This window comes from Numenius arquata, chromosome 2 (assembly GCF_964106895.1).
Source record: "Numenius arquata chromosome 2, bNumArq3.hap1.1, whole genome shotgun sequence".
NCBI lineage: Eukaryota > Metazoa > Chordata > Aves > Charadriiformes > Scolopacidae > Numenius > Numenius arquata.
Genome location: NC_133577.1, coordinates 1,686,260 through 1,714,179, shown reverse-complemented (window position 1 = coordinate 1,714,179; position 27,920 = coordinate 1,686,260). Strand labels below are relative to the sequence as shown.

The 27,920-nt window shown below is 40.7% G+C and overlaps 1 protein-coding gene across 1 annotated transcript in view; it reads right to left on the bottom strand.

Moving 5' to 3' along the window:
* LAMA2 (laminin subunit alpha 2) overlaps nucleotides 1-27,920 on the bottom strand; it is a 304,356-nt gene that overhangs the window by 210,015 nt on the left and 66,421 nt on the right. Inside the window, exons 5-9 of the mRNA XM_074144590.1 lie at nucleotides 16,464-16,643; nucleotides 14,331-14,420; nucleotides 11,813-11,930; nucleotides 9,962-10,140; nucleotides 8,495-8,594 (exon numbers count right to left, since the gene is read on the bottom strand). Coding sequence (XP_074000691.1) covers nucleotides 8,495-8,594; nucleotides 9,962-10,140; nucleotides 11,813-11,930; nucleotides 14,331-14,420; nucleotides 16,464-16,643 — 667 coding nt within the window. The remainder of the gene's footprint in view (nucleotides 1-8,494; nucleotides 8,595-9,961; nucleotides 10,141-11,812; nucleotides 11,931-14,330; nucleotides 14,421-16,463; nucleotides 16,644-27,920) is intronic.

Genomic DNA, 27,920 nt, shown 5'->3' with positions numbered 1-27,920 from the left:
TAGGCGATTCTATGATTCTATTTATGTCTGGGAGAGGCTACAATAAAGCATGTAAGAACAGAGCAAGTATATAGTGATTTGAATTCTAAGCTTCCAGAAGTCCACATATTAGAGATCTTCTAAACTGAAACGTATCCCTACTTCCTTGCACCTAACAGTCCCTGAAAAATGTCTCTTCCGTTAATTCACCCTGTCGCCTTTGAACATGCTTTTGCTTTCAGAGTCCACAAAGCTCCCCAGCAGTAGGTTCCACATTTAGCCATGGGTAGAGTGAAAGCAAACACTGATGTGTGTTAAACCTGTATTTATTGCCCTCTAATTCTCATATCAGAGAAAACAGCAAGTAACCATTCCCTACCCGCTTTCTCCATGCCATCTGTGCTTCCAATATACCTCGATCATACCCCACATGACATTTTTATTTCATACACCAAAACCTCCTAAGCCTATTTAATATCTCTTTGCACAGAAACTGCTTTGTATGCCTGAAAATCTCTGTTGTCATTCTCTGCAACTTTTCCAGCTCTAATAAATTATTTAAGGGGAAATGAGTGCATAGTGTGGACCTATAAACGGTTTGACAATCTTTTCAGTTTTGTTTTTTAAACAACGGTAGTATTTCCTAAGGCTCTGTTGACCTTTTTGACTGCTGCTGAGCCAGCACTGAGCTGATACATCCAGGGCACAGTCCAAGGTAATTCTAAGAGCTGCTTCACGGCTGACAGTGCCTAATTCAGAAATCGCTGTCATCACTGTACAAGTAGAACTACTTTTCCTTTAATTGCTACAGAAATTCATCAGTTATTTCACTACCCAGCCACTGACTATCTTGAGATCTTTCTGAACATTTTGCAGTTCTTTCATTTCTCTGTGCTGAAAGATTTTGTACTTGCTAACTTTGTCACCTTCCTACTCATCCCTTTTCCAGGTTAAATATGAATATTTTCAACAGTTCATACTGATCATCACTGTGAAAATGGTCCGTTTATTCTTTTAACCAAGTACTAATCCATGAAACAACCTTTCTTCCTTATTCTATTACACTTTCTTTCATGGTCTTTGGTGAAGCTTCTTGTCAAAACTTTTTGAAAATCAAAATACAATATTTATCAAATGATCCTTTGTTCATACATTCATTGAATCCTTCAAACAGATTCATAAGGCACAGTGCCCTCTACAAAAAAAACTGATCTTGAGTTTTGTACATTTTTGCCACAGTTCAGAAATGGTATAAATCATTTATTGCAGTTCTAGTGATTTGCTTGGCACAGAAACCAGACCTTCTGATTTTAGTTTCCTTGAACCCTCTGCCCTTCTTTTACTAATTGGATAAACAGTTTCTATTTATGTAATATTAATGTAAGTTTTAAAAAGTATTATAAACTGTATTTAATGATTCAAGCAACTCCATTTTTAACTACATCCAGAAGCCATGCATAAATACAATATAGGCTTGATGAATTGTTATTCTGCATTTACCAGCTTGCTCTAAACCTGACATGTCTGTTTGAGACAGTTCTTCTGACTTGTCCCCACGAACAAAGACCCTCAAGTGGGAAATTCCCTGAGCTCTTCTATTCACTGATACAAAGAATTAATCTAGTTTTTCTGCTGTCCTTTTCTCTCTTGAGATCTCTGGTTATAACTTGATTACACCTTATTCATATTTAACTCCTACTGAATTTGAATCTCTAGCAGTCTTTTTGATTCTGATTTATCTCAAGAAGTACTTCTTAGCAATATTTAAGCATTTAGCAAATTATTCCTTAAAATATGTATATGTGTTATTAAGAGTATGACTTTCCAGAATCTGTCACAATTTATGTCCTTTTCTATTACCCTCAATTGGATATAACTTCTGCTCTTTTCAGGGAGCTTCTTTTTTATTGTTTAAATAGATAATTTTTTCTAGCTTAATTGCATTGCTTGAATCATTTTGAACTAGAGGAATGCATCTTCTCTGAATGTCTAATACGCAGTCTATAAACCCTATGCTTGCCATTAGCAATCTCAGATTGTTCATTTTGATATTCTTTTTCAAGGTTTAAAGGTTTCCTTGTCCTGATTAAGTTGTTTTTTAGGGAGGCCTTCTTATTCCTACAAGAATGTTTAATTTGACTGCCCTTCACTGGGAGAGTTTTAAACCAGTTTCTCATGCATAAATCCAGAGGTGCTTCTCTTTTTATGGTTTCTCTAACTAGCTATTTGAAGAAGCAGTCATCTACAAGAGTTTTAAATTCTATTTATTATCTGTTAATCTATACAGAGATGAAATTCAATCTGTCTTCTCTAACCTTGCCGCCTCTTTGATCTCCTGTAGCACATCATATTGACTGTCACCTTCTTGATCTGTCCTAATTATATACAGAATTTCAGTGCATGAAATTTCTGTGTTACCTTACTACCCCAAAACCACATGCTCCATGGGTTTTGGTGCCTGTGGCCCAGTTGATCATCAAATTTTGGAGCTACCCTCCTTTCAACCAGCCACTGGCGAGGCCCCACAGCACAGCAGGCATCAGGCTCTTTTGGAATCTGGGCCAATCCATCCCACCTGGACAATCTTGTTTTAAGAGACCAACTTCTGTTCCTTCCAGATGAAAAACCCCGGCTGTACACCAGGGTTCAGCAGTATAAAACCAGGCAAGTCCAACTCTTTAGAAGGGAGCCAGTCTTGTTTGGAAGTTTCCAGAACTCATTCTTAGGTCTCATGAGTTAAGACTCAGCAAACCCAAATTCAACTAAATGTCTCAGTATGGAACAACTCTCAGATACTCATTTAAATTTATAGTCTCTCCTCCACTGCCCAGTCAGCCCAGTTTTTTAGTTCCCCATCGGGAACCTTCCCTTCCCTTGCTCTTTCCTTCCTCTGCAGTGAAGGAAGAGAGACCAGGATTGGAAACCCCACTGTCACCAGCCCATCAATCCCCTTTCCTATACACAGGCTACACAGCAGTGCATAATTTTCAGCCTACCATTAAGAAACCTCCACTCTACAACAGGGAGAGGAAGGCGTAGAGGCTATTAACGGGCATAGATTCTTCCAGCTCTTAATGCTTGTTGATATGGTTAGTCTATACATTTTATTTGGCTCAATGCCTTCTTTCATTTATGGCACTTGCAAGACCTAGATCTGTGATCTAGGCTCTCACTGTATCGCACAGCGTCCCACTGGTTATCTTTGACCAGGCTTCTGCAGTGCAGATGTGGTGTACGTTATGTCAACAGCCTAATTACATCTTGATTTAGGGCAGATGTTTCAGGTCTGTCTGTCGTCGTTGTAATGAGCTAACATTTCAGCAGAAGCACATCTTCTTTTGCTTTTGGTCTATTACTTCCTAGGCCTTGTTTCAATGTGGTATTATTTGTTGAAGCTGTTATTCCCTGTTTTCTACCCAAATATCACCAGTTTCTGTCCTATCTTTGACTGTATAGAGGCTTTGAAAGTTCATCCCAGAGGATGAGTCATCTTGAAATGCGAGTTTTAACAGTCAGTTTCCTCCCAGCCTAACAGTTTCAAAATTGCACAAAAATAAATGCACGCAAAATCACGCACCAGACCCTTGAAAAAAACTTGCATTTTCACTCATATTCAACAGCATATAAAATCAAAAAACAATCTCATGGAAGTCAGATGGAATGCTTGCTGAGCAAGGTGCTATGAACCCTGAATAAAGATGGAGATGTTTGGACCTTATTTATCTGACAATGTCTGACAAAGTTTATCAGCAAAAATTAACAGCTGTCATTAGGATTATATTGTACATGAAGAGACAACAGGGAAAAAAATTCACTGCACAGAACTCTGCCAGTTTCCAAACCCCACAGCTCTTGCAGGAGCTTACAAGCCAAGTAAAACGGCTATTTGTTAAAATCTAGCCACGACACCTTGAAACAAGAGCACTCATTCACGGAGCAAGCCTCACTACTGGAGCACAGAGTAGTTCTGAATGTGTAGCTTCCACCTTTGCTTCGTATGGACAATTGAAAGGGACCACAATATCAGCCATGGTCAAACCATCCTATTATTAGGATGTATGGAACACAGGTGGAGAAATTCAGTTTTAAAATTATTGCCGTTCAGTTACAAACCCTACGGACATTTTTGGCAGTTTACTGTGGCGATACCACAGTTTGCAAACAAACCATGATTTATTGCAAGTTTCTGGCTCTATCTTCTCTGTGTTGCTCATGAACGTATCATATAACATTTCTATGAAAGAATACTTGAAAAGCATTCTTGAAAACCAAAACTATACTACAAGCTAGAATAATAATATTTCATTTCAGAAAGCTGAGTGAAATGTGAAGACAAAGTTACATTAGGCAGACCAAAATGGAAATTATACATGCTTAATATACAAAAAGACTTATTTTTCTCCTGAAACAATCAATTAAAAAGCAACTCCTTCACGCCCTTCTCTCATCTACCCAAATCCGATGACTACAGGATGCAGTTTAAATCCTCTTATTGCACTCCATCAATGTACCAGTTATTATGATATTTGCTACAATTTTCCATTTTAATTGTTGCTTACCTACAGTATTGAAGCACACAGAGAATGTACAGCCTCCAGCTTTATTTTCCTTGAGAACTCCTCATGGTGACTTTATATTCCCAGTGATTTTCCTTATTATCATATTTCCATTTTAGTTTAGTGTTTTTAATCTTCCCGACTCATTAGCTTACCACACATTTAAAGAAGCCTATTCCCACCTTACACCAAGCAAACAATTTATCCTTAAACAACCAGCCAGCAAACTCTGAGATGTATTTCAACCTACCCACTGCGCATTCACTCTGGTTCACAGGTGAACAGGCAGATTCCTTCAGACGGATCACACTTTCCAGCCTTTCCTTTATGAAGGCTCCCCAGTGCTTCAAACCCAACTACTGCCCAGGGTGAGCACTGTACAGTCAAAAGAATTTTATCAGGGTATTGAATATAAATTAAAGGGGTAAAAAAAAGTTAAAAAGCGATCTGCTTTCAGGATAGTTTTATGCTAAAAATTATATCCAGACCTGCTCTTGATTCTAACGCAACCTCTCCATTATTACAAAAACCCTTCCTTAAAAGAAAAATCTAAATGTCTTTTTCTTTTAACTAGCATTATTGTGTCTTTTATGTTGAATAAGATGTTACCATCACAAATCTGGCCTGCTGGTCCAGACACTATAATCAAATGTAATGAGCAAGAAGTAAACAGTTTTCATACCGTGTTGGAACCTTATTTAGTACAAGAAGTAAAGCAAAGCAAATAAAGAGAAAGAACAAGGAGCAAAGAACAGGACCATTGTAGGCAGAATGGCTACAAAGCCCAGCTATGTGTAGGGCTGTCTTATTTTTGTTCTTGTAGTTTTAAAATTGGTAAATAAAATAAGACAAATTACAGAACTCTCCTCTGGCCACCATCTAGGCAGTGCAAACTGTCCCCTTCTCACTGGACTCCCAGGACTGGGCAGGACACAGACAACTGGTTTCAGGATCAAATGCAAACTGGATTTGACTACTTTGGGGAGGGAATTCCCTGTATGATGGCTGTTAGCTAAATAAAAACTGTTGCGCTTGTCATATATAAGTAGTTTAAACACACAAAATAACCTCTACAGTAAGTAAGCTGGAAAGAGGAGACAATGATAGGTTTAAAAAGCAGCAAAGGAAAAAAAATACTTCATGTGTTACAAACAGCAGATTCAAGAGAGATTAAGAATACTCTAATTTGCTCAAAAGCAAGAGGCCTCCAACCAGCTGCAGCCGAATGAGTCGAGTTTCAGGAAGATCAGGGGAAGCTGGTTATAGTCAAGGTAGTAAATGATGAGAGTTTTAATTTTGTGAAGAGAACTCTCTTGTTCTTGGGGCTGGAGGAACTGCTGAGATATAAAACACGTTTGAATGCCCGGGGTAAGACGAGCAGGACCAGCCACTTGCCCATAAAAGCAAAAGGAGGCAAAACAGAGAGAGATAATCCAATTTTGGATGTGTTATCTTCAAGATGGCGGCATGACACATTTCTTGATTTATTAGAAAGACACAATTAATGATCTTTAGATTAGATGCATGGAGACAGCAGAGAAAAGGCAAGAAAGGAAAGGAGGGACCACCCAAACAGGAGTTGTTTTCTCTTCCTAAAGAGGTCTAGAAAAGAGAAGAATTTACCAGAAGGAAGATCAGAGGATTAAAAAGGCAGGAGATATGGGAAGTGAGGTGTTAAAGCACAGCACCACCCAGTCACATTCAGCAGATTTAGAGAGCAACTCTGAGAGGGTTTAGATGTGTTGAATGCTCAGAGGCACGAATAAGACATTACGAGAGCTCCTAATGACACTATTACTGACAACCAAACAAGATGGAAAAACGTCTTTACCTTTTTGCTTCCCTCTTCCCCTGAGAGAAGAGCTGACAGCCCAATACCTGCCTTCCAGCTGGTGGGCCCCTGGAGAATGGCCATGCAGGCACGAAGGTGTGACAAGAAAGGCTGCGGCAGCGACAGCCAGGAACCCAGAGACCGAGCTGCTGCCTAACACGCCGTTTCTTTGAATTAACCATCCTTTCACCTCAAAAATCATAGCCCCAGTATTTTACAATCAGTAGCGGCAAAAGTTTGGATAAAAGTTTTCCTGTTTAATAGTATGAGAGGTTTCTTTGCTGCATGAAGGCCCCTGTGAGGAGCAGCCGGGGCTGCCCCGAGCCGGACACGGCCAGTTCCAGCCGGCTCCATCCCACCCACCTCAGGGCCCGGCTCAGCCCCTCAGCCAAGATGGGGCTGAGGAGGTCAGGGGAGAAGGAGGAGGTGGAGGAGGTACTCCAGGCGCCAGGAAGGGAGCATGGTGGAGCAGATATCCACAGCATGGAGTACCCCTTGAAGGAACAGGTGGGTAATTCCTGAAAGAAGACTCATGGTAAAGCAGAGTTTTTTCCTAAAGGATGGCTGCCCATAGGAAGAACCCACGTTGGAGCCAGGCAAAAGCGTGAGGAGAAAGGAGTGTCAGAGAGGAACCAATATGGCCACAACCCCCATTCCCCGTCCCCCGGCACCACTTGTGGTAGGCGGGGAGGAGGTAGAGGACTCTGAAAGGAAGGAGTGAGGCTGAGCCTGAAAACAAACCAAAAAAAAGGAGGTGGGGGAAGAAGGTGCTTTTTTAACATTTGTCTTTGTTTATCACTACCTGAATCCATTTAAATTGGCAATAAGTTAAATTAATTTTCCCCAAGTGGAGCCTGCTGTGCCCATGACAGTAATTGGCAAGCAATCTCCTGGTCTTTACCTCGACCCATGAGCTGCTTCATCTCATTTCCTCCCCGTGTCCTGCTGCAAAGGACACCGAGAGAGCGGCTGGGTGGGCAGCTGCAGCCGGAGAAGGTCAATCCACCATAGCAGCCTACCAATATCTGAAGGGAGCCTAAAGGAGAGCCGGAGAGGGACTCCTTGACAGGACAAGGGGTAATGGTTTTAAATTGGAAGAGGGGAGATTTAGATTAGATCTTAGGAGGAAATTCTTTGCTGTGAGGGTGGTGAAGCACTGGAACAGGTTGCCCAGAGAAGCTGTGGTTGCCCCATCCCTGGAGGGGTTCAAGGCCAGGCTGGATGGGGCTTTGAGCAACCTGGTCTGGTGGGAGGTGTCCCTGCCCAGGGCAGGGGGTTGGAACTCGATGATCTTTAAGGTCCCTTCCAACTCTGACCATTCTATGATTCTATATATATCACTGTGACAGCAATCACTATCATTTTACTGAAGTGATGTAATCAGTACATGGCTGTTAGAGTAGACTTCACACCTCTGGGCCCTGTATTTGCATCTCTGCTATGCTGCTTTTATGGTCCGTTGATCTCTCTTTCAAAAAAGATTGCTACAACATCTCTTGTCAATAGATTGTAAGTAGCCCAATTAAACATCTCTTCAGAACTGACCTCAAGTCTTGCTGTTATCGTCCTACAGTATTTTCAGAAGTCTATCAACAAAAGAACCAGGAACATATGGCAATCCATTGTTTCCAAAGCACAAGGGCGGAGTTTATTCTCTATCTGAAGACAGCTTTTATGGGACTATTGTAAACAGCTTGCAATCATACATTAATAATATAAATTGCACATAAATATGGCACCTTTTCAACAGATTTTTTTCCAAGTTTGAAGCGGAAATATGCTTAGAGAGGAAAAGAGATTAAAACATTATGGTTGTACTAGGTTTAATCTCTGCTGTAGAAGAAGAAAGCAAAAATTCTCAAATATATTCCATCGGGAATATTCTTCCAAATGCACTCAAGTTCGCCAAGCCATGAATCTGAAAGAAGCCTCAGCAAATTCGGGAATATGAAATCTGAGTTTCCAAAGAGAAGTATCCTAAGAATGCAGGTGGATTATTGTTTGCATGAAGTAAGCTTTAAAATAAAAGTGATTATTTTTTTTTAAGAGATAACACAAATGTGATTCAGCTTTTCTTTGACCACTGCTGAACTTAAGCTTTAATATCACTGTCTTTTAGGGATCTTACCTTCTTCCGCATGTTTCTCATCTTTGACACAGGTATCATGTAAAGACCCATTTGGATGACAGGAACACGGCTGGCATGGATCTGGGCTATCTGGCAATACCTATAAAACCAGAGAGATTACAAAACAAAATCTTACCTTTAATAATTGGAAACGTTTATTTACTTCTTAAACAATAAGTAGGAGAGAACGGCTTCTGTGTAAGTAGCTTGCACTTTAACAAAAGTGAGATGGTTGCCAAACTTAGCGCATGCGCTCTAGGCATTAAAGTTACATTTTGGATTTTTATTTAGAAACACGTGATTTATATACAAATATGTTTTCAACTGAAAAAACAGATGTAGAGATAATAACAGACCCTTGTATAATTAAAATCAACAAATATAATAAAGTAAATCTTAAGTATTCGCGACCTAAAGTAATATTGACAAATAGTTCAGTTGTTCTGGTCAACATGATCCAAAAACCTAACTAGTAATAGTTGGTCAGTAGCTGAACAAAAAGGGTAAGTAAGTGAAGAAAAGTGAATATAAGACAGTGGAACAATCTCCTTTTGTACTTGAAAAGGTTACCTCAACCAAACTTAAACCTTAGTCTAATATCACACTGGGAATATAAACTAGAAGTTCTGCATGAACTAGCTATATACACATACTATAGATACAATACACACACATATATGAAATCCCTTTTAGTTGGATGATAACTTGATTCAGAGGAAAAAATCAAGTGCCCTGCTGTTGAAGAGATCAGTACTCCCTTTTTTCAAACTCTAAGGCTAAACCCACTATATTAGGGAGAATGTAATTATTGTTGTTTGCTGATATTTTGTGTTTGAGGATTGAAAACCAATCAGAGAGAAGGCCATGGTTTGCTCAACTGAAACTATACATACAAAATATCAGGAATTTACACACACACTAATAGTGTAGCTGTCTAAAGCACAGGCACAGCCCATACTGGCAACACAACCTAATGTAAGATTCATCTTCTGACAGCTTCAACTTAGATGAAAATACAGTCTTATATGATGAGACGCAAAAAACAATTCCCGCTGCACTGAAAATGAAAGGCATTCATGAAACTATAGAATTTCAGTGGTTATTAATTCTACATTACATTTTAAAAATAAAAATTACAGACTCTCTTTCTCCAATATCCAATATAGCAATATTTCTTTGATCTTTGATAAAAAATCTTGAAATTCATTACCCAGGCAAAAGTTCTGTTTACAGGACTGCATCCTCTTTAAATTAAATTGAAATACTAGCTGGAGGCCCTGACCGCAAGCACATTCCTTCCTATCAACTCAATTCACTTTCGTATTTCTGTGAGCGTTAACTTTACAGACTTCCAGCTGTGAAAAGCAACCGCCACACTGCTGGAATTAGAATTTAACCTTCATAACATGGCAGTCCAAGCTGTGTCATCTCTTTTTACCGTGAGGTAACAAGAGAACAGGCGTTTACCCCTTTAGGTCTGAAGTAACCGTCGACGCAGGTCTCGCAGTTTATGCCGCCGGTGTGGTTCGTGCAGTTCACACACACTCCGCCCCCAATGTATTCTCCGTGGATGTTCAAACTCTGATTTCTGTCTGCGATGCCCTGGTCGTAGTAACACTCCTCAGCCTTCCCATGGCAGTTGCACGCTGAAAGAGAAGGAACTGTGTTAGTGAACGCTTTCTGGATGGAGATGCCACTCTCTTATTAAGGTATTAAAAAAGAGTCATTCAACGTTCTACCGTTGGTGATGCACACATTGGAACCAATAGCACATCCAAACATCGATTTACTCCTCCAGCTGTGAAAAGTAATGTGGCCCATCACAAATGCAGCCTGGAACTCTGTATATTGGTATTTTTTTCTCAATATTTTGTCTGAGGGAGGTATGGAAGTTGACAGATACAGCCCAATTATGTTCTTCCTGTTTTGTTTTAGGGTGGTTTTTTTTCCTGTTTAAATTGATAGTCCAGAAACCTTTGATGGTTGCAGACACGGTTAATGAAAGGGTCAGCTAATTTAAAATACAAAAGGAATTATAAGGAAAGGAACAGAATGGTATATGTAAATTAAATATAATTTCCATGAAAGCTGAAAGACATCCTGAAAACATTTGATTTGGGTCAGAACAATCAGAACTGGGTCAGAACAATGAGACTCGGAATCTTAAAACTTCTTTAGAAGCTCAGATTTGAACTCCTAGGCTTCAGGTCCACATGCAGGAGAGCTAACCTAATAATCTGTTGCTGTGAAAATGAGGTAGCTCGCTCTCTCCCTTCCCCTGGGGTATTAAAACATTCATTTCCACATAAAGAGAAATTCAAAGCCCGTCAACATGGCAGGGAGTCATTCTCCTCACATCTGAGCCAGATCCCAGGGAACAGCTTCCACCATGAAAGCACAATTCACTGAGGCTTGAATAGGGCATAAGAACCATCTCTTAAAACTTAAACATGGAAATAAATGTACCCTGATTTCATCCCAGAATGCATTCCTAGTACAGACACAGTCCCTACTGAAACAAAGACCTCTGTGACCAAAGTTTACAGGACACAAATAAGCGATTACTACTTTTAATATGGGGATACCTGTTTATTTTTCTTTATTTTTAGCCACTCATAGCAGAACCATGGCTGCAATCCTACAACTGAATAAACACGTACATGAAATGGAGCACTAGATCTTATTATGTTCAGAAATATAAGTGGTACATGACCTTTGGAAGTAAGACATTAAAGTTCAGTTATAACTATCCTTACTACAGTAAATCTGAAAATGAAAATCCCACCCTGTGGGAAGGTGATATTTCAAGGTATGTTTTCATCCCATGTCGGAAAACTAGATACATTGATTTTTCCATTAAAAAAATCTGAAACTCAAACTGCATTTTGATAATGTAAAAATATTTTGTTTCAGCGAGGCTGAACGTTATAATATACAAAAGTGTAATTTATACAAAAATCATGCTGTTAAAGTTTAATATAATGAAAAATCTATAAAAAAGATTTTTTACTCATCAGGATACAGTCCCGTTATTGTATCAAAACAAAACCACCACAATTATAAAAATTAAACAAATCGACTTTTTATCTAGTATTCCACCAATATCAGCACATTACACTAAAATATTCTGAGTTTAATAAAACCATGAATCTTCATGTAATTGTTCTGTTAACTTTTTTGAGCCAGCCTAAGTGAACAACAACTGATGCATAAATAAACGTGGTTAGAAATAAAATTAATTGCGAAATCATGTAGGATCTGACCAGTTTTCACCAACAGCTGGAATAAACCTTCTCTTCTGCACCGCTTTCAACTTACGTTCACATTCGTGCTTAACCAGGAAAGTGCCCGCGTGCCAAGGCTGCTGATTGAAACCCGGACAACACCGATCACACGTCTCCCCGCATGTGTTGTGCTCACACTGACAGATGGATTTCTAATTTAAAAGAAAAACAAATATTTACACAATGTGATGATTTGAAGAATCTGTCCATGTACATAATCTGTGTTCCGGTTCAAATTATGAAAACATTAAGAAGGGCTATATTCCGTAATTCCTCTGTTTATTCACCTTTATTCACTCATGTACTCTGCACTCACCGAGTGAGAGACAAAAGGGTGTGTTTACCTTCTATAGCTATGTTGTAAGAAAACAGCCACGGTGCAAAGGAAGAGTGTTGGCCAGGAATCTAAGGGGAATCTAAGAACCCAGGAGAATCCAATCCCAACTGGCTGAAGAAAGCAGGACAGGATTTTTCTTTTAACTTTAGCATTAATCTTTTACCGGATGAGTCAAGTCATCATGTAACCTTCTAACTGTGTAACTAATTCTATGTGAGGGATAGCTGAAGTTTTTAAACTAACAGGAGAAGGGAGCAGGACCACCCTTTCAGTGGCTTCTCAGTTCCTCAGCAGATCACCTTAGTCCCAGCACGAAAATATTGCTGTAGGGGACACACAAATTCTCTGAGACAGAGAAGCAGCTTGGAAAAGATAAAAGGGTAGTTTGGAGAAATGAAGAGCAAAAATAGCCTTCCCAGTAATTATTCAGTGGAGGGGATTCTTTGTGGTCCTTGTGAAGCCACCCAAGGTCAAAGCAGCAAGCTAAACCTGGAGAAATTCTATGGCTCACAGGACAAAGCATAAATCTTAAGTTAATGAATGCTTCAGAAAAGCAAGGCAGCAAACTCAAGCAAGTTTATTCTCTGTAATGCTAGGGGAAAGATTCCTTCTGCCAACAACCAGAATTGTGATGTTTATAAGCCAGAGCCCCCCTATTTTGGTATGGCCCAGTCTAAAGAGCATCCCTGAAGAGATAAACCAAATACGCCACATCTCCTGTGGCTTGGGTTGTTTCACTTACATGGTTTTTTTATACTGGTCAGACAACAACTACGTATTTGTGATCCTGCCAAACAAGACGCTACACTTGTAAAAATGCCTTTATTTTATCTAGCAGCCAAACTATCTGAAGTACATATAAACCGGATTAACAGCACTTATTTTCTGTGGTAGGCCCAGCCCTAACGGCTGGCACTGAGACAACGCTGCAGATCGGCACCTAAGGCCACCCGAACCAACAGCTCAACGCTTGCCGTACGCACCACCACAGGAAAGGCTTAGAAGGATTAAACCAAGGAGTTTGTAAATTTTTGACAAGGCCCCATGGAAACTGCTTAAACTGTAAATGCATTCTCTGTAAGATTCCTTCCAGGTTTTTTGGTGGGTTGTTTTTTTTTTTTTTTTAATCCGTTCCTACACAATGGTTTAATATGTACAAACAAGATTTTTTGTTAAATCCTACAAAGCTCCTACTTAAGTGAGTAGTATACGAAGAGATCCCATATTGTGGCACATTAGTAATACTAGCAGATTGGAAATTCTGTGTTACTGATAATTACTGCATGCATAGTGATTTCAACCATGACTAACAAATTATATTTCTATATTTCAGTTGTATTGGTTATGTGTCTATTGATGGTGTAAAAGAAAGCTGCAAGTTGGAAGAAATTATAAAGAGCTCATGATTTTCTAGACTATCTTGACTGATCATTCAATTAATATTTCACGGAATCACGGAATTGTCAGAGTTGGAAGGGACCTCTAGAGATCATCTAGTCCAACTCCCCTGCTGAAGCAGGGTTGCCCAGAGCATGTCAGAGCACATCACTCAGGACTGCATCCAGGCGGGTCTTGAAGATCTCCAGAGAAGGGGACTCCACGACCTCCCTGGGCAGCCTGTTCCAGGGCTCTGGCACCCTCACAGGAAAGAAGTTTCTCCTCATATTTAAATGGAATTTCCCATGTTCCAGCTTGGGCCCATTGCCCCTCGTCCTATCGCTGGAAATCACTGAAAAGAGTCCAGCTCCATCATCCTTCAACCCACCCTTTAGGTACTTGTAAACATTTCCTCCACAGTAAATGCACCATTCTATAGCCATCATTTGTTTGCAAGTGTCAATTAAATATTTGACATTTAGGAAACACCTTGATTAATATCAACAAGAAAAAGGCAGACTGACTGTTAATGCTCACCTCCACAGCTACATAACGTAACCCAAATTTCTGCTGTTCCCAGGAAAATTTCAGTGTGGACTGAATTACCTGAAACCTATTCTTTCGTTTCAGAGAAAGCCTCTGCTGACATTGTATGAATGTTTATTATTCTGATTGCCAGCACTGTTTCATCCCGGCACTGCTTCTGAGTGTTCTTCTGGGTGAGGAACAGACATAAATTCACAGAACTCTGAGGAATATCAAGATTTTTTCTCATGTTCCTCCCAAGGTTAAGGCAAATTAAAAATAGAAAATAAGTAAAAAGAAAGAAAATACATACGTTGGTCGCTGGATCCAGTGGACAAGCCTTCGCATGGCCTGAACATATACACATGCCTCCAACAGAGATATCTTTTATAGAATAGTAATACTGTAAGACAAAACAGAAATTGAATTGCTAAATGGATTGTAAAACGCAGGTGCCAAGCTGCAGAATTCATTCCTAGTGACAAAACTGTCAGGTCCTCTTTTATTTCTTTTTTGATCTATTACAAATATAGCAGACAGTGTAATAATCCAAGCTGCGTCTTGATCAAGAGATTCAGGCTCATTGAAAGAAACTAAAAATTGGCAAAGTTCCATTTGTTTGAAGTCACAAGAGCCACATCAGTTTATACACAGCACACCCCAAACATGAGCACAGGAGAAGGCTATTTAATGAAAAGGCAAATACCATAGAGACGTTTAGATGTGGTGTTGGGGGATATGGTGTAGGGGAGAACTTTGTAGTGTAGGGTAGATGGTTGGACTCGATGATCCCAAGGGTCTCTTCCAACCTGGACGATTCTATGATTCTATAGAATTTATTCCCTTCAGAAAACATGAAAAGGAAAAGGCGTGATGGTGGGGAGGAGAGAAAGGAGAGAACAAGAACTAAGAAAGAAGCACTTTTGCTCACCTTAGCTGGGTCTCAACTGGGCATTCACTGGACTGTGGAAAGAAGAACTGGTTTTTGCTATTGGCCTTTTGAATGACTATGGAATAGCCCTCATTATTGAGATTTAAATAACTTTTAAACCTGTTGTTCTGCCATTTGACCATTTCTATTTTTTCTTTGGTGGGCATTAATAGCCCTAACCAAAAAGAAGGATGGAAAGATATTTATAACTATGTATTATGACATCTGTGAAAAATGAAGCTCACATGCCGTTTTGCCCATTTTCACCTATTTTTGTGAGGGTCCTGTAACATCCTAACAACTGACTAATCAAAACAAACATGTGCTATTTGCAAATTTTGCTGTTTCTGCATTCAACCTCTTTCTCAGATCGTTAATAAACATATCAAACGAAATGGGAACTCGTATAACTCACAGTTAACTTTCTGCCACACAGAAAATGTATCATTTGTGGCTACTCTTTGTTTCCTGTTTTGTGGAACAGGAAATTTTGTGTTTCTGTTCACTTAGAATCAGATTATTGAATGCGCACTCTTACGTAAACACAGTTTCCATGACTAATGAGGCTGCAATAATTGCACTCAACTGGAAGGGTTTCTGGCTGATTCCAAAGTTTCGGAAATAGCCAGCACTCTACGTATTTGGAGGAAGAAATGGAAACCAAAAATGTGGAACAGAAGAAGCAAATTTTCTTTGCAGTTATCCAGAATTGATAAATGATATTAATTCAAGCCAAGAATAACTATAGCGCCCCTCATAACAGGGCTTTACTATAGCGGTACCCTAAACAGCTTTCCAAAAGAAAAATAGGGTGGCCAACAGAAAGAGGAAGTGAGCAGAAAGAGACAAAATGTGGTAAAAAAATCAGAAGAAATATAGAATAACTCACATTTGAGCAGCAGGAAAATGGGGAGATGTGGCACAGGAAAAAAGTCCAGATTGTGGAAAGAAGAGATTGGGGTGTGCACACAGTGGAGAAGACAGGGGTATGTTGTGAGTTTGAGTGCTGCCTCCATTCTTCTAAGCTAAAGCACGACGTAAAATTTTTACTGTTAGCAACAATCATATAATAACGCTAAAAGTGCTGCGTTCGGGCACTACTACTACCTATAGCACCACTAGTACAAAGTCTACTCAAAGTAAGTCTTCAAGGAATCCTCGAGACAGCAAAGGATTGAGCAGCAGAAGAGGCAAGAGGACACTATCTAACATCAACCACTCGCCAGTTACCTGCATCCCAATGGTTACAGCCAAAGGGGCCGTGTGTTGATGTTAATAAGCATGTGATGTATGTTAATAACACCATTAGGCAGAAAACATAACACTGTTAGTTCTGCTATAGAGAAGACAATAAAATGCTGTGAAGAGGGAATCCTCCAACACTGGGATTTTGACAAACAACAACAGGTACTCACCATCTCCCAAAATTTCCAATGGCGAACAACGGCAGGTACAGCGTTCACAAGCGTAAGAGAACTTGTACACGTGCATTTCTACTCTCCTGCCAGAACTTACCCTCCGTGTAACGATGGGATCGATTTCATTTGGATCTTTGTGTGCGAACATCATTAAGTCAGCATTTAGTGTCCGTATCCTCTGAAATCTCAGGCGGATAAAGCGGGCAGAGGTGAATTCCAGTAATGCACGCGAAGGATCATCAGCGCTAGGCCGTCCGTTAATTAGGGAAGTGTGAATCTGAAGACAGAATTATTAAAACAATAAGAAATTAGATGACAGCAATGCTGCCATGATTATGCCAACAAATATCATCGAAGGCACTGTGTGAATGCCTTTGTAAATATAAAGCACCTTCTTTGTTTAGAAAGCAGATTTCCCCGCAAAAGTATTTTTTCACAGAGCCCAGGTATGGAGAGGCTTTACAGTAAAGAAGTTTTGAACAAAAGAAACTTATCAGCTACAGAAAGATTGTAGCACCAACTGCATACGTGTACCATGGCCCTACAATAGTGTCCATGCTGCAGGCAACTCATTTCTCCTCCTCCAGTCTAAAATAGGTATTTTCAATTTATTGAACGACCAAAAGGCTCCAAAATTTTAAATTAAAGGAATGGATACGTGGAATGGGACTCAGAATTCAACAAGGGTCAGTTTGCACCTCTTATACAGCAGCCATCATCAAAAGCCTTTTGAACTGGGTGTTTTCCAAAGCCAGGACAAGGTAACTTCAGAACCACAGCAAGCTGCAGCAGCTAGATGGGACACAATAAGCATTCATAAGCATCTCCCCTTTCTCTGGGGGACAGTTTTACACAATACATCATTTCCTTTGAATCTTGTACTCAGCAATTGAAGCAATTTTACGGGTTGCAACCGTTTTCACCCGGTCCCCAAGGAAGGACTTTATCACCTCCGAGAACTCTCCTCAGCATTTTTTTCCACAGGTGCTACCCATCTCTGCCTACACTGTGGCTCCCGTAAAGATTGCCCCCAGTTCTCCACCTGCCCACCCTAAACTCTGGAAATCTTCTAGGTGTGTGCCCTCTGTGGCTCTTCCATAAAGAGACCTTGTGACCCCAACTGCAGCATCAAGGGCAAGGCAACAAAAATAAGCGATCTTCTTTCCTTCCTGCCTTCTCAGCCGCTCATGGCATACGTTAGCTGTGAATCAACAAAATAAAACAGATGGACGGCTACAGACTTGTTCTTGGAAAAGGCCTACAAGAAGAAGAAGAATGTCAGGTATAGCAAAATATTGTTAATGAGCACCTAGGGGGAGGGAGGAAAGAAACCATTAATTTTCCTGTATTCTGAAGTGTTAAATTTTAATTGGGGCACTGAAAGCATGCTCAGACGCTGAGCCGAACGTGTGGAACATTAGAAGGAATAAGAGAATTATCTATTCTTTGCAATCAACACATTGTGCACCCTCCCTGGGTGCTGTGAGTGAGCGCTCAGGCCACACAGCCATTTGCTGTCATTGAACATGATGGTATTTACCACTGTTTTAGGCAAAGAGCTGCGCTCCCAGTGCCAGCTGGCACTCACTCAGCAGTGGAAAGAGATGGCAAATCTACTGCTCCCAGCAAAGCAGTAGCTCTTCCTCTCCTGGAGTTTTCACAGGCACTGAGTAGAAGGCTGATGGAACAACTGCTGTCTTGCACTGGCTGCATGATACTATTAACTTACTTCTTTTCACCCCCAACAGGGAAACCCTCAGCCTCATCACGTCAAGCATCCTTCTGCAGCGTATCCACAGGAAATCACGGGGAGCCACTCTGTCAGGAGCAACTGTCAGTCGTGTCTTGCCTGAGTATGAATCAGCACCTCCAGGCTGCCACCAGGTGATCTCCAGGAGTAGGTGACATTGCTACCTCCTCCTGAGATCATAACAGCACCCTCACTTCGAGCTCTGACTCAATTTTGCTCCTGACTACAAGTAATTAAATTAAAGGAGACAGCTGGCTGGAAACAAACAGAATAAAATGCTATGAAGAAGACAGAGTACAAACAAAACATTATAATAAAACCCCCAGAGAAAGCAAGGAGGGGCTCCTGAACGAGAAACGTCTGGCTACAAGCAGGGCAAAAACACACGACCACAAAGAGCAAACTGTTCCGGTCCCTGGTGAAGAGCAAGAGGAGAACATGTGTGGAGAGCAAACTTCAAAAGAAGCTGGGAGATGGTGGCAACAGGGCCCACGGAAAGTGACAGATCTTTCCAAAAGAAGCAAGAATTGAGTAAGAACACATGCCTAAAGACTTCTTTGCATAATATTTACCTGTGAGCAAGGAAATACATTTGAGTGGTTTTTCACACTGTCATCTCCTTCCTTTAAACAGGATTCAAGAGATTTCTTTCTTACAGGCATCAAACATAGACGGGGTATAGTTTAAAGCAGCAGAATACTAAAGACTGAACTTTGATATTCCAGAGATAAAGAAGAAATATATCTAAAGTAGAGCTGAAAACACCCCCTGGCTCACTCTGAGACAGCACCAGCACCATGGCTATAAGCAGCATGGTAGAGTATCTCGTCAAAAAGATAAAAATTTAAGCTTTTGGGCGTGGGGGGAGAAAGATGTAGGTAAAAGCCCATGTATCAGAATAAGCCCACAGAGAGTTAAAAGTATGAATCACAGACACAGCTTGACCCCAGATGACACAGCTGACAAATTGCAGTCATATCTTTTGATTTATATTTTTTAAAAAAGAACAAATTTAGTCACCGATGGGGGAAAAAACCCACCACCCTGGAGCGGCAGCTTTACAGAATTAAAAAGTAAATTAACCAAACAGAACAAGAGGCATCCTTTTCAGAACAGACCCCCTTTTAAAAAGTTTTCATGGGTTTATCTGCCAGCAGCACACCTCTTTGGCAAGGCTAAGCCAGTAGAGATGATGACTTCCATTTATATTGTCTTTCATGCTTGTGTTTAAATGTTTCACAATTTAATCTTAAAACAACAAACAAATAATTTCTCATAAGCACTGAAAGGCAGTTATGTCCTGCATGAAATGGGGCACCTGTTCAAACACCAAAATGACACTGAGATTAGGAAATTAAAACTGGGTACTTTTATCAAAATGAACCTGAAGGGAACATTTTACACAAAATTAATTACTCTAAATTATTTTTCCTCCTCTCAACATCTGTGATGAAATCATTCATTTCTCCCTAGAAACATTTAGAATCAACTTGAAGAGTGTCCAACTAAGTTGTTCCTACCCCTTAAAAAGAGAATAAGGAAGAAACTAAGAGTACTTTGGGAACATCTGTCATTAATCAGGAATAAACAGTAAGAATTTTAAGTAACTTTTTTAAGGAAGTTTAAGCAGAAATCAGACTTACAATATTTTCGATACTGCTCTCACAACGAGACATCACTGTGGTTTTACAGAACACACACCGGAGTCCTACGGCAGAGCTAAGATCCAAAACTGAGTCTACCTGGAAAATATTATTACTTTAATCCACCCATTGGGCTGCTACAATTTGGATAATCTAAGTCCCCATAAGGGAACAATGTCCAATTTTGCTCAGGTTTTATGGACAACTTTTATTTACCAATTCCAAGATTGAGGTAATCACCATTTTGGATTCTAAATGAAAGCGATGTAGATTTCAACCTTAGAAAATTTTTCCTTAGCAAGGAATATTTCCAGGGTTATATTCCAACAAATGGGATCTTCAGGGAAAATAAGTGTTCCCTTCCACAACATCTAAATGTTACCACAATGAAAGCCAAATTCTCATTTTTAAAAATAATTTTGAATAGTATCTGATTTGTCAACCAGTTCAATAGAACCATTCAAGCAAAAGGGTACGATGACCTTTTCCAGCAGCTGCATTAGCAACATTATGTTCAAAAAGATTATATCATAGACTCGCAGAATGGTTGAGGTTGGAAGGGACCTCTGGAGGTCATCTGTTTCAACCCCCTTGCTCAAGCAGGGCCACCTAGAGCCAGTTGCCCAGGACCACGTCCAGATGGCTTTCAAATATCTCCAAGGACTCCACAACCTCCCAAGGAAACCTGTGCCAGTGCTTGGTCACATTAAAAAAGTGCTTCCTGATCTTCAAATGGAACCTCCTGTGTTTCAGTTTGTGCCCATGGCCTCTGGTCCTGTCACTGGGCACCACTGAGAGGAGCCCAGCTCTGTTCTCTTCACACCCTCCCTTCAGGTACTTATACGCATTGATGAGATCCCCCCTGAGCCTTCTCTTCTCCAGGCTGACCAGTCCCAGCTCTCTCAGCTTTTCTTCAAAGAAGAGATGCTCCAGTTTCTTCATCGTCTTTGTCGCGCTTCACTACACTCTCTCCAGTATGTCCACGTCTCTCTTGTACTGAGGACACCACAACTGGACTCAGCACTCCAGATACGGCTTCACCAGCGCTGAACAGAGGGGAGGGATCACCTCCCTTGACCTGCTGGCAATACTTTGGCTAATGCTGCCCAGGGTACCGTTTACCTTTGCCACAAGGCTGACTCATGTTCAACTTGGTGGCCACCAGGACCCCTGAAATCCTCTTCTGCCAAGCTGCTTTCCAGCTGGGTGACCCCTACCATGTGCTGGTGCCTGGGGATGTTCCTCCCCAGGTCCAGGAAATTGCACTCAACCTTGTTGAACTTCATGAGGTTCCTGTCAGCCCGTTTCGCCATTCTGTAGAGGTCCCTCTGGATGGCAGCGTTATCAGCCACTCCTCCCCGTTTGGTGTCATCAGCAACCTTGCTGAGGGTATGCTCTGCCCCATCATCTAAACTATTAATGAAGATGTTAAACAGGACTGGACCCAGTAGTACATATTCAAGTTAGTTTAGTTACCAAGTTGTCTATCTTCTGTATTTGGTTTGGAACCAAAACTTCTAAGTTATTGAAAAAATGCATACTCTGGTTAAAGGGAAAAACAGAAAAGCCCTTTTGTAACACCAAAGGTCCACCTAATTCAATGTCCTGTCTCCAAGAGAGGCCAGCAAAAAAATATTAAGAAAGAATGTAAGAAACAGGGCATTTCAAGAGTGATCCCTCTGATACAATCTCATCACTTCCTCTGACTAAACAGTCTAAACGCTTCCTGAGCTACCCAGTGAGTCTGAGTCACAGTGCTAATGTCTACCAGTTGGCCTTTTCTCTGCTATTACTCTACTCCCTTTTGCCACCATCATGTTTTTCATCACTACAGACACTTGTCCCAATGGGAGGAAATTTGTTTCTTTAAAAATAAAAAAAACCACAATGAAAATAACTGCCTTTGGTGGGGTTGGTTTGGGTTTTTTTCTTTTTAAACCTGGAACTCAGATTGTGAATCATATCAGTGACAGCACTCTAGTTTTTCATTTGAGGAACTTGGGAGTAGTCAACATCTTTTTTCATTTTTGAACTTCAGTATGATGTTAAATCAATTTTTTTCAGGAAACTGTTGAGAATGCTACAAGTTCTCTACTCTGAAGAGGATTTAGTGCAACACTAGTCCATCAGCATTCATGCGCAATTCCTTTTTTACTTACATGTATTACTTTCCTTTCAGCAACACTAATCTTCACATGGTATTTTTCATTTAGTATCATGAGCTGCTAACAGAACAAATGATCTTAAATTTTGCATTACCAACAAGTGCTGCTATTACACAGTTTCCTGATTTTCCAGACTGCCCACAAGTATGAACACCACAGACACTACTAAAGATATTCAAAGCACATCTCAGTACATTAGAATGTCTGGACCACGTCAGAATGAGAAGACCTATCTGGCATGGCAGCCTGCCTCACGCAGTACCCAAAATAATATGCTAACGGTAAGATGAAGGCAAGACCAGGGCAGTGACTGTCCCCCTGTACCGGGCACTGGTGAGGCCCCACCTCGAAGGCTGGGTCCCGTTTTGGGCCCCTCACTACAAAAAAGACATTGAGGGGCTGGAGCGGGTCCAGAGAAGGGCAACGGAGCTGGTAAGGGGTCTGGAGCACAAGGAGAAGGGTCTGGAGAACTTCTGAGGGAGCTGGGGGTGTTCAGCCTGGAGAAAAGGAGGCTGAGGGGAGACCTTCTCGCTCTCTACAACTCCCTGAAAGGAGGGTGTAGCCAGGGGGGGTCGGTCTCTTCTCCCAAATAACAGGTGATGGGACAAGAGGAAATGGCCTCAAGTTGTGCCAGGGGAGGTTCAGATTGGATATTAGGAAAAAATTCTTCACTGAAAGGGTTATGAAGCCTTGGAAGAGGCTGCCCAGGCAGTGGTGGAGGCACCATCCCTGGAGGTATTTAAAAGGCAGGTAGACGTGGTGCTGAGGGACATGGGTCAGTGATAACCTCGCAGTGCTGGGTTTACAGTTGGACTTGATCCTTAAGGTCTTTTCCAACCTAAATGAGTCTATGATTCTATGAATTAGCTTCGCACAGGCATCAGGCTTCCAGATCTGTAGTTTCCTTGGATTCCTAAGGAATGTTTCTAAAAAACTGGTGTTTAATTTGACACCCCACACTCCCCAGTTACTGACAATATTTGTAAGCAAGGGATCAAATAGTAACTGTTGTAATTCACCTACTTTAGCCTAGAGTTCCTTTTCACTATCCAATTATAACTATTTCTGTGCCTCTCCAGTTAACAACCTACTTTCCTTCTCCACCTCCTCTCCTGTAAATAATGTTTCCAGCGCAGAAACCCTCCTGACAGTCTCTGTAGCAAAAACTGATTCAAATCATTAATTTAGTTTTTCAGCAGTGACCTTATCTTTCTTGAATGCTCTTTGATCATCTCTCAGCCCACCAATTCTCTGGCAGACTTCCTGAGCCTGATGTGTTTGAAAAAAAAAAAAAAAGGTTTATTTCAACTTCATATTCAGTCACTCAGAATCTTTTTCACATCTTTATTGTGGTTTAACATTTCATTTGCTGGAGCTTATTTTCCTACCTCTTTTTGTCTTTTTGTTTTCCTACCTCTCTTTCTGGAAGAAAAGATATAACTTCATTTAATAAATGAAGTTGGTTTACTTTTAATATCTATTATCTTTCCTTAGTTTATGATTTAAACCTGTTGTAGGATTTTTGGAACCATTCTTAAACATACCATGCACATGTGTGTAACGTTACCTTTAAACAAACTCTAGGCTCTCTGAAATTTTTTTAGCTGTTTGACCATCTTTTTTATTTTTAAATTTTACTTTGGCAGATTTTCTTCCCCTGGGATGTTGCATTTTGAGTATTTTGTGGTTATTTTTACATGTCAGTTGTTCAACGGTTAATATTCCTGACCTGGATCTATGCACTGTTTAGGACTAAGTCGTGGGTTCCTTTACAAGCTGCACAAAGAACGTTCAGGTGGTTTAGAACTACTCTTTTGCATTCATTACATTCCGTTCTGACACCTACACAGTCCGCCGAAGAAGGCTGATGTTACATTCATAGCCTTCCTTTGGCACTTCCACACTTCTCTTTGGGCAATTCCTGGTATAACAAACCTACGCTGTCTCAATTTAGGTGCCGAATTCTATTTCATAGAGATCTCATACACCATTCTATTTCTGCTGATTTTCTTAATTCTTAATAGTGCTCCTCAGTCATTCCTAAAAAACTTCTTGTTTCTGACACCCCTCTTGTGTCACCTATTTCCAACAGCCTTTAAGGGTAGGTGTTAAGTAGCAGAGTAACTCTTCTCAGCTGCTGGGTACAGATGCTCTTGCAGACACCATGGCAAGACTTGCATGGATCCAATCCCAGCTTCTGCAACAAAGACACCTGAGAGGACTTCCCATGTGCTCCAGCCAGATGACCATCAGACCATCCAGCCATACGACCAGAATTTCACAACACATTTCACTGGGCTTCTGCCACTGAGAAGTGACAGACGTAGCCTAAGAAACTTTATGCCATTTTTGGCATTAAACACAGTCTCATATATTAATGACCATGGGCTTACTTAGACTGAACTTGTAATGAGTCTTCAGAACAAGAGAAAAGTATCACCTTGCACCCCACTACGTATTTGGACACTTCGATAAAATTCCCCCGAGACTTCTCCATGCTAAGCAACCCCAGCCCTCTCAGCCTCTACTTGTAGGACAGATGCTTCAAGTCCTTCACCATCTTCCCAGCCATCTCCTGGACTTGCTCCAACATGTTCACATCTCTTTTCTACAGAGAAGCCCAGAACTGGACCCAGCTCCCCAGGTGTGCTCTCATCACTGCTGAGAAGTCAGGGAAGGATCACCTCCCTCAACCTGCTGGTGACACTCTAACCAATGCAGCCCAGGCCACTGTTGGGTTTCTTTGCTGCATGGGCTTATGTTCAATTTGGTGTACACCACTGTTGTCACCATTGTTTCCTCCTGGTGCTCATGGGTGATTTAGGCAGAGCTGGATCATGTGTCTCATTGAACAGAGCTCCCAGCCCATTATCTGCTACCAGGCATTGAACTACAGTGTAGCTGAGAAGGAGCCTTCCTCCTGGGGTCGGAAGTCATCAGTTGGAGTCTTCACCATCAGGGGAGTCTCCATTTCTGAACCAACAAGCACCATCTCTGCCTGTCTCTATTTTGGTACAGCTGGGGCTTCAGGCTGCAGAGTCCCAGAGAAGTCAATCTCTTTCCTGTCATCCCTGATGTCGCGCACTCGGCTGACATCCTCCTGCAGCTCTTGGTGACACAAATCCCCAAACCGAAGCAAACATTCTGCAGGTGAGGACATCATCTCCTTCTGCCTCAACCTCAGCCAGAGGTCCCAGACAGTCCTTGCAGCCTCAGAAGTGAAGATCTGCACCCTCCCTCTGGAACCCAGCCTGAGTGGCAGGCTCTGCTGGCCAGTACTGGGCCAGTTGCCCCAGTCTATGCCCAGACTAGGCCCCACCACCACTGTTGAGCACTAAACCACCTTCTGCGCACGTTTCTACGTCATCTGATGTGCAAACGTGCAACACGTTGGCTGCCTCTGGTGTTTTACTTAATGCAACAGTAAAAATGCTGCTGCTTTGCAGGCAGGTATATTATCAGCTGCTAAGTTATTTAAAATTAACACACTTCAATGAAGATTTTAAGAATTTTAAGTATGTACAATGTTCTCACCCAAATTTAAAATATCCGTGTTTGAATCCAAGGAGTGTATTTTTCTACTTAGAGCTTTGGTATTTGAAATTAGTTACTTTGCCAAGCAATTTGAGTGCAGTCAGTCTCAAGCTGTTTGTAGGATATAAAACCCGCCAGCTGTTTGGCTCTGTTGCATGGAGTTTTTTATGTTCACTTTCAAGAAAGCAGCATCACTAACCAGTACGCTTTTCATTGACACTTATCTATATACTGAATCTCAGATAAACTGGAAGACTTAATTCTTTCATAAAAGGTGAAGGTTACTTCGTGTAACTTGTCACAAGAATGGATCAGGAACATCGCTCTACAATAATTTTTAGCTAGTAGTGGTAAAGAACTCACTTTGTTCAAGTTCTTAGTGGTTTCTTTTGGACATCACATCAAGACTGTGAGCTTCAAACCTGATGCTCTGTGTAAGGCAGAGGTCTGAACCTAAAATATTGTCAAGAAAGGTCAATTTCTCACTAAAATTTAATCTCAGGCAGCAGCATAAAGGAGAGGAAAGATTCTGCCCTGCACAAAAAGACTTGCTACTTAAAAATCAGCTGTGGAGAAGACAGATATATCAGTCTTAAAATGATTTAATGAGAAAGGCACTCCAAGATTTACATTCTCAATTTATGCAAGCACATCAATATGAAGATGGACAACGCTGAGCATCAGTTTTTCCACAGGTGATTCAGTAGCTCTCATAATTCTCCTACACCATACCAGCTTTAATTATCTGTTGCAAAGAGCTCATTTGCAGTAAATGTAAAATTACTGTTAACTAATTAATCTCTTGGCATCTTATATTTAATCCCTAAAGACAAAAAGTTCTGTGAGTTTTCTTAGTGCGAGCCCTAACCTACCGTTAGAGTTAGTTTCAAAACGAGAATAGAAGACGGAAGCATATGCAAGAACTCAGCATCCAATTTTTCATCATAAATACATATTTATCATAAGCGTATATAAGAAATAGTGTATTTGGCAAGGTTTGCTGTGTTCCTAATAAATATCTCACTATCTTAATAAATTAATGGTTTAGTAAGTGAAAGCACTACTCCCTTCTGTGCCTTGCTAATGAGTACAAGAGCTGCTTGAAATGCAGTGCTTAAACTTGCATTAAAATGTCAAGGGCTATGCATGTCAAACTCTATCTCAACTAACTCTTTCCCCCTAAGAATACAGGCAAATGTCAGCTTAACGAACTGTTTAGCAAATACTATTGTGTCATTGACAACTACACCCTACAGCTTAAGCTAAATAAGGCTTCATCTCCCCAGTTCTGATTAACTTGCTTTTGTCATTTCCCTCTTTCCAATTTCACCTGAAATTTAAATTGCTTATTCTAGCCACTGCCTTTCTATGCTTTCCGTAATTCTCACGCTTTGTCATTTTTTGGACAAGAGAAAAATTTGTCAAAGACACCATCTTGCATACTTTTAAACAGAATGCTCCTTGTCAGAGCCAGAGTTATTAATAAATCACAGAACAATAAGGAATTTGATTACCTTGAAAGTATATTTGTCATTTCACGCTTTTGTTTTCTTTTTGTTACTGTCTTAACTAAGTGGAAACACTGCACCACGGTGCAGTTTCAGCAGGAGTTACGCATACTGCTGTGTGGCCTGGAACACTGTATTTTAACACAATGATGATCATTCATGTTCTACTGGTTCTTCATTGTGTCCTTGCAAGTGAGACTCCATCTCTTAAGGCAGTAATAAGGTATTTTTTGCTCAGTAATAACTAATAAGATAGCTGGAGAAAAAGTTAAAGGCTTGGCTTTTACAAGAACATTCTCAATGATGAAACACACTGAGCCAGTATTTTAAGAGTTCTCTATAAGCAGGCAGACTGGCAACGTGCTACGTGTTCTAACACGTAATACCATAGGTGACTTAAGATTTTAAAATCATCCAACAGCAGCCGTTTTAAATCTCCCTGTACACACCGGTGGCCTGACCTCTGATGTCTGAACACATGTACGACCACTGTGCTCCCAGTTTACAATCTGTCAGCATCACACAGCTCCTGCCTAACCCAGTGGCCCTTGGGCAAGCAGATTAGAATAAGAAAAGATGCCCCATGAGCTCAGTAGCTGATGCCAACGTCAACTCCAGGCGCAAAGGAATCCTGAAAATTGTGTTGGTCTGGGTTCTGCTCGAGCTGAGGTGAAACACGCTGCCATTACCGAGCTAAGCGCTATCCCCTGTGTCTCTACAGGATGAGATACAGAGCTATTTCAAGTCAAACATGTTCTTCACAAGCACTCAAAAAAGCACAACATCAAAATCTAAATTATGCCATTTTTTTAAAAAAAGCACTACAGTGAGATGGCAAATTATCTTAAGAGGATATTTATTCATTACTACTTTTTAAAGTAGTACGCTTGGTTTTGGACAACGATCATGAATGGGACAAGTAATTCCAAATGAATGACTAAAACAGGGAAGTTA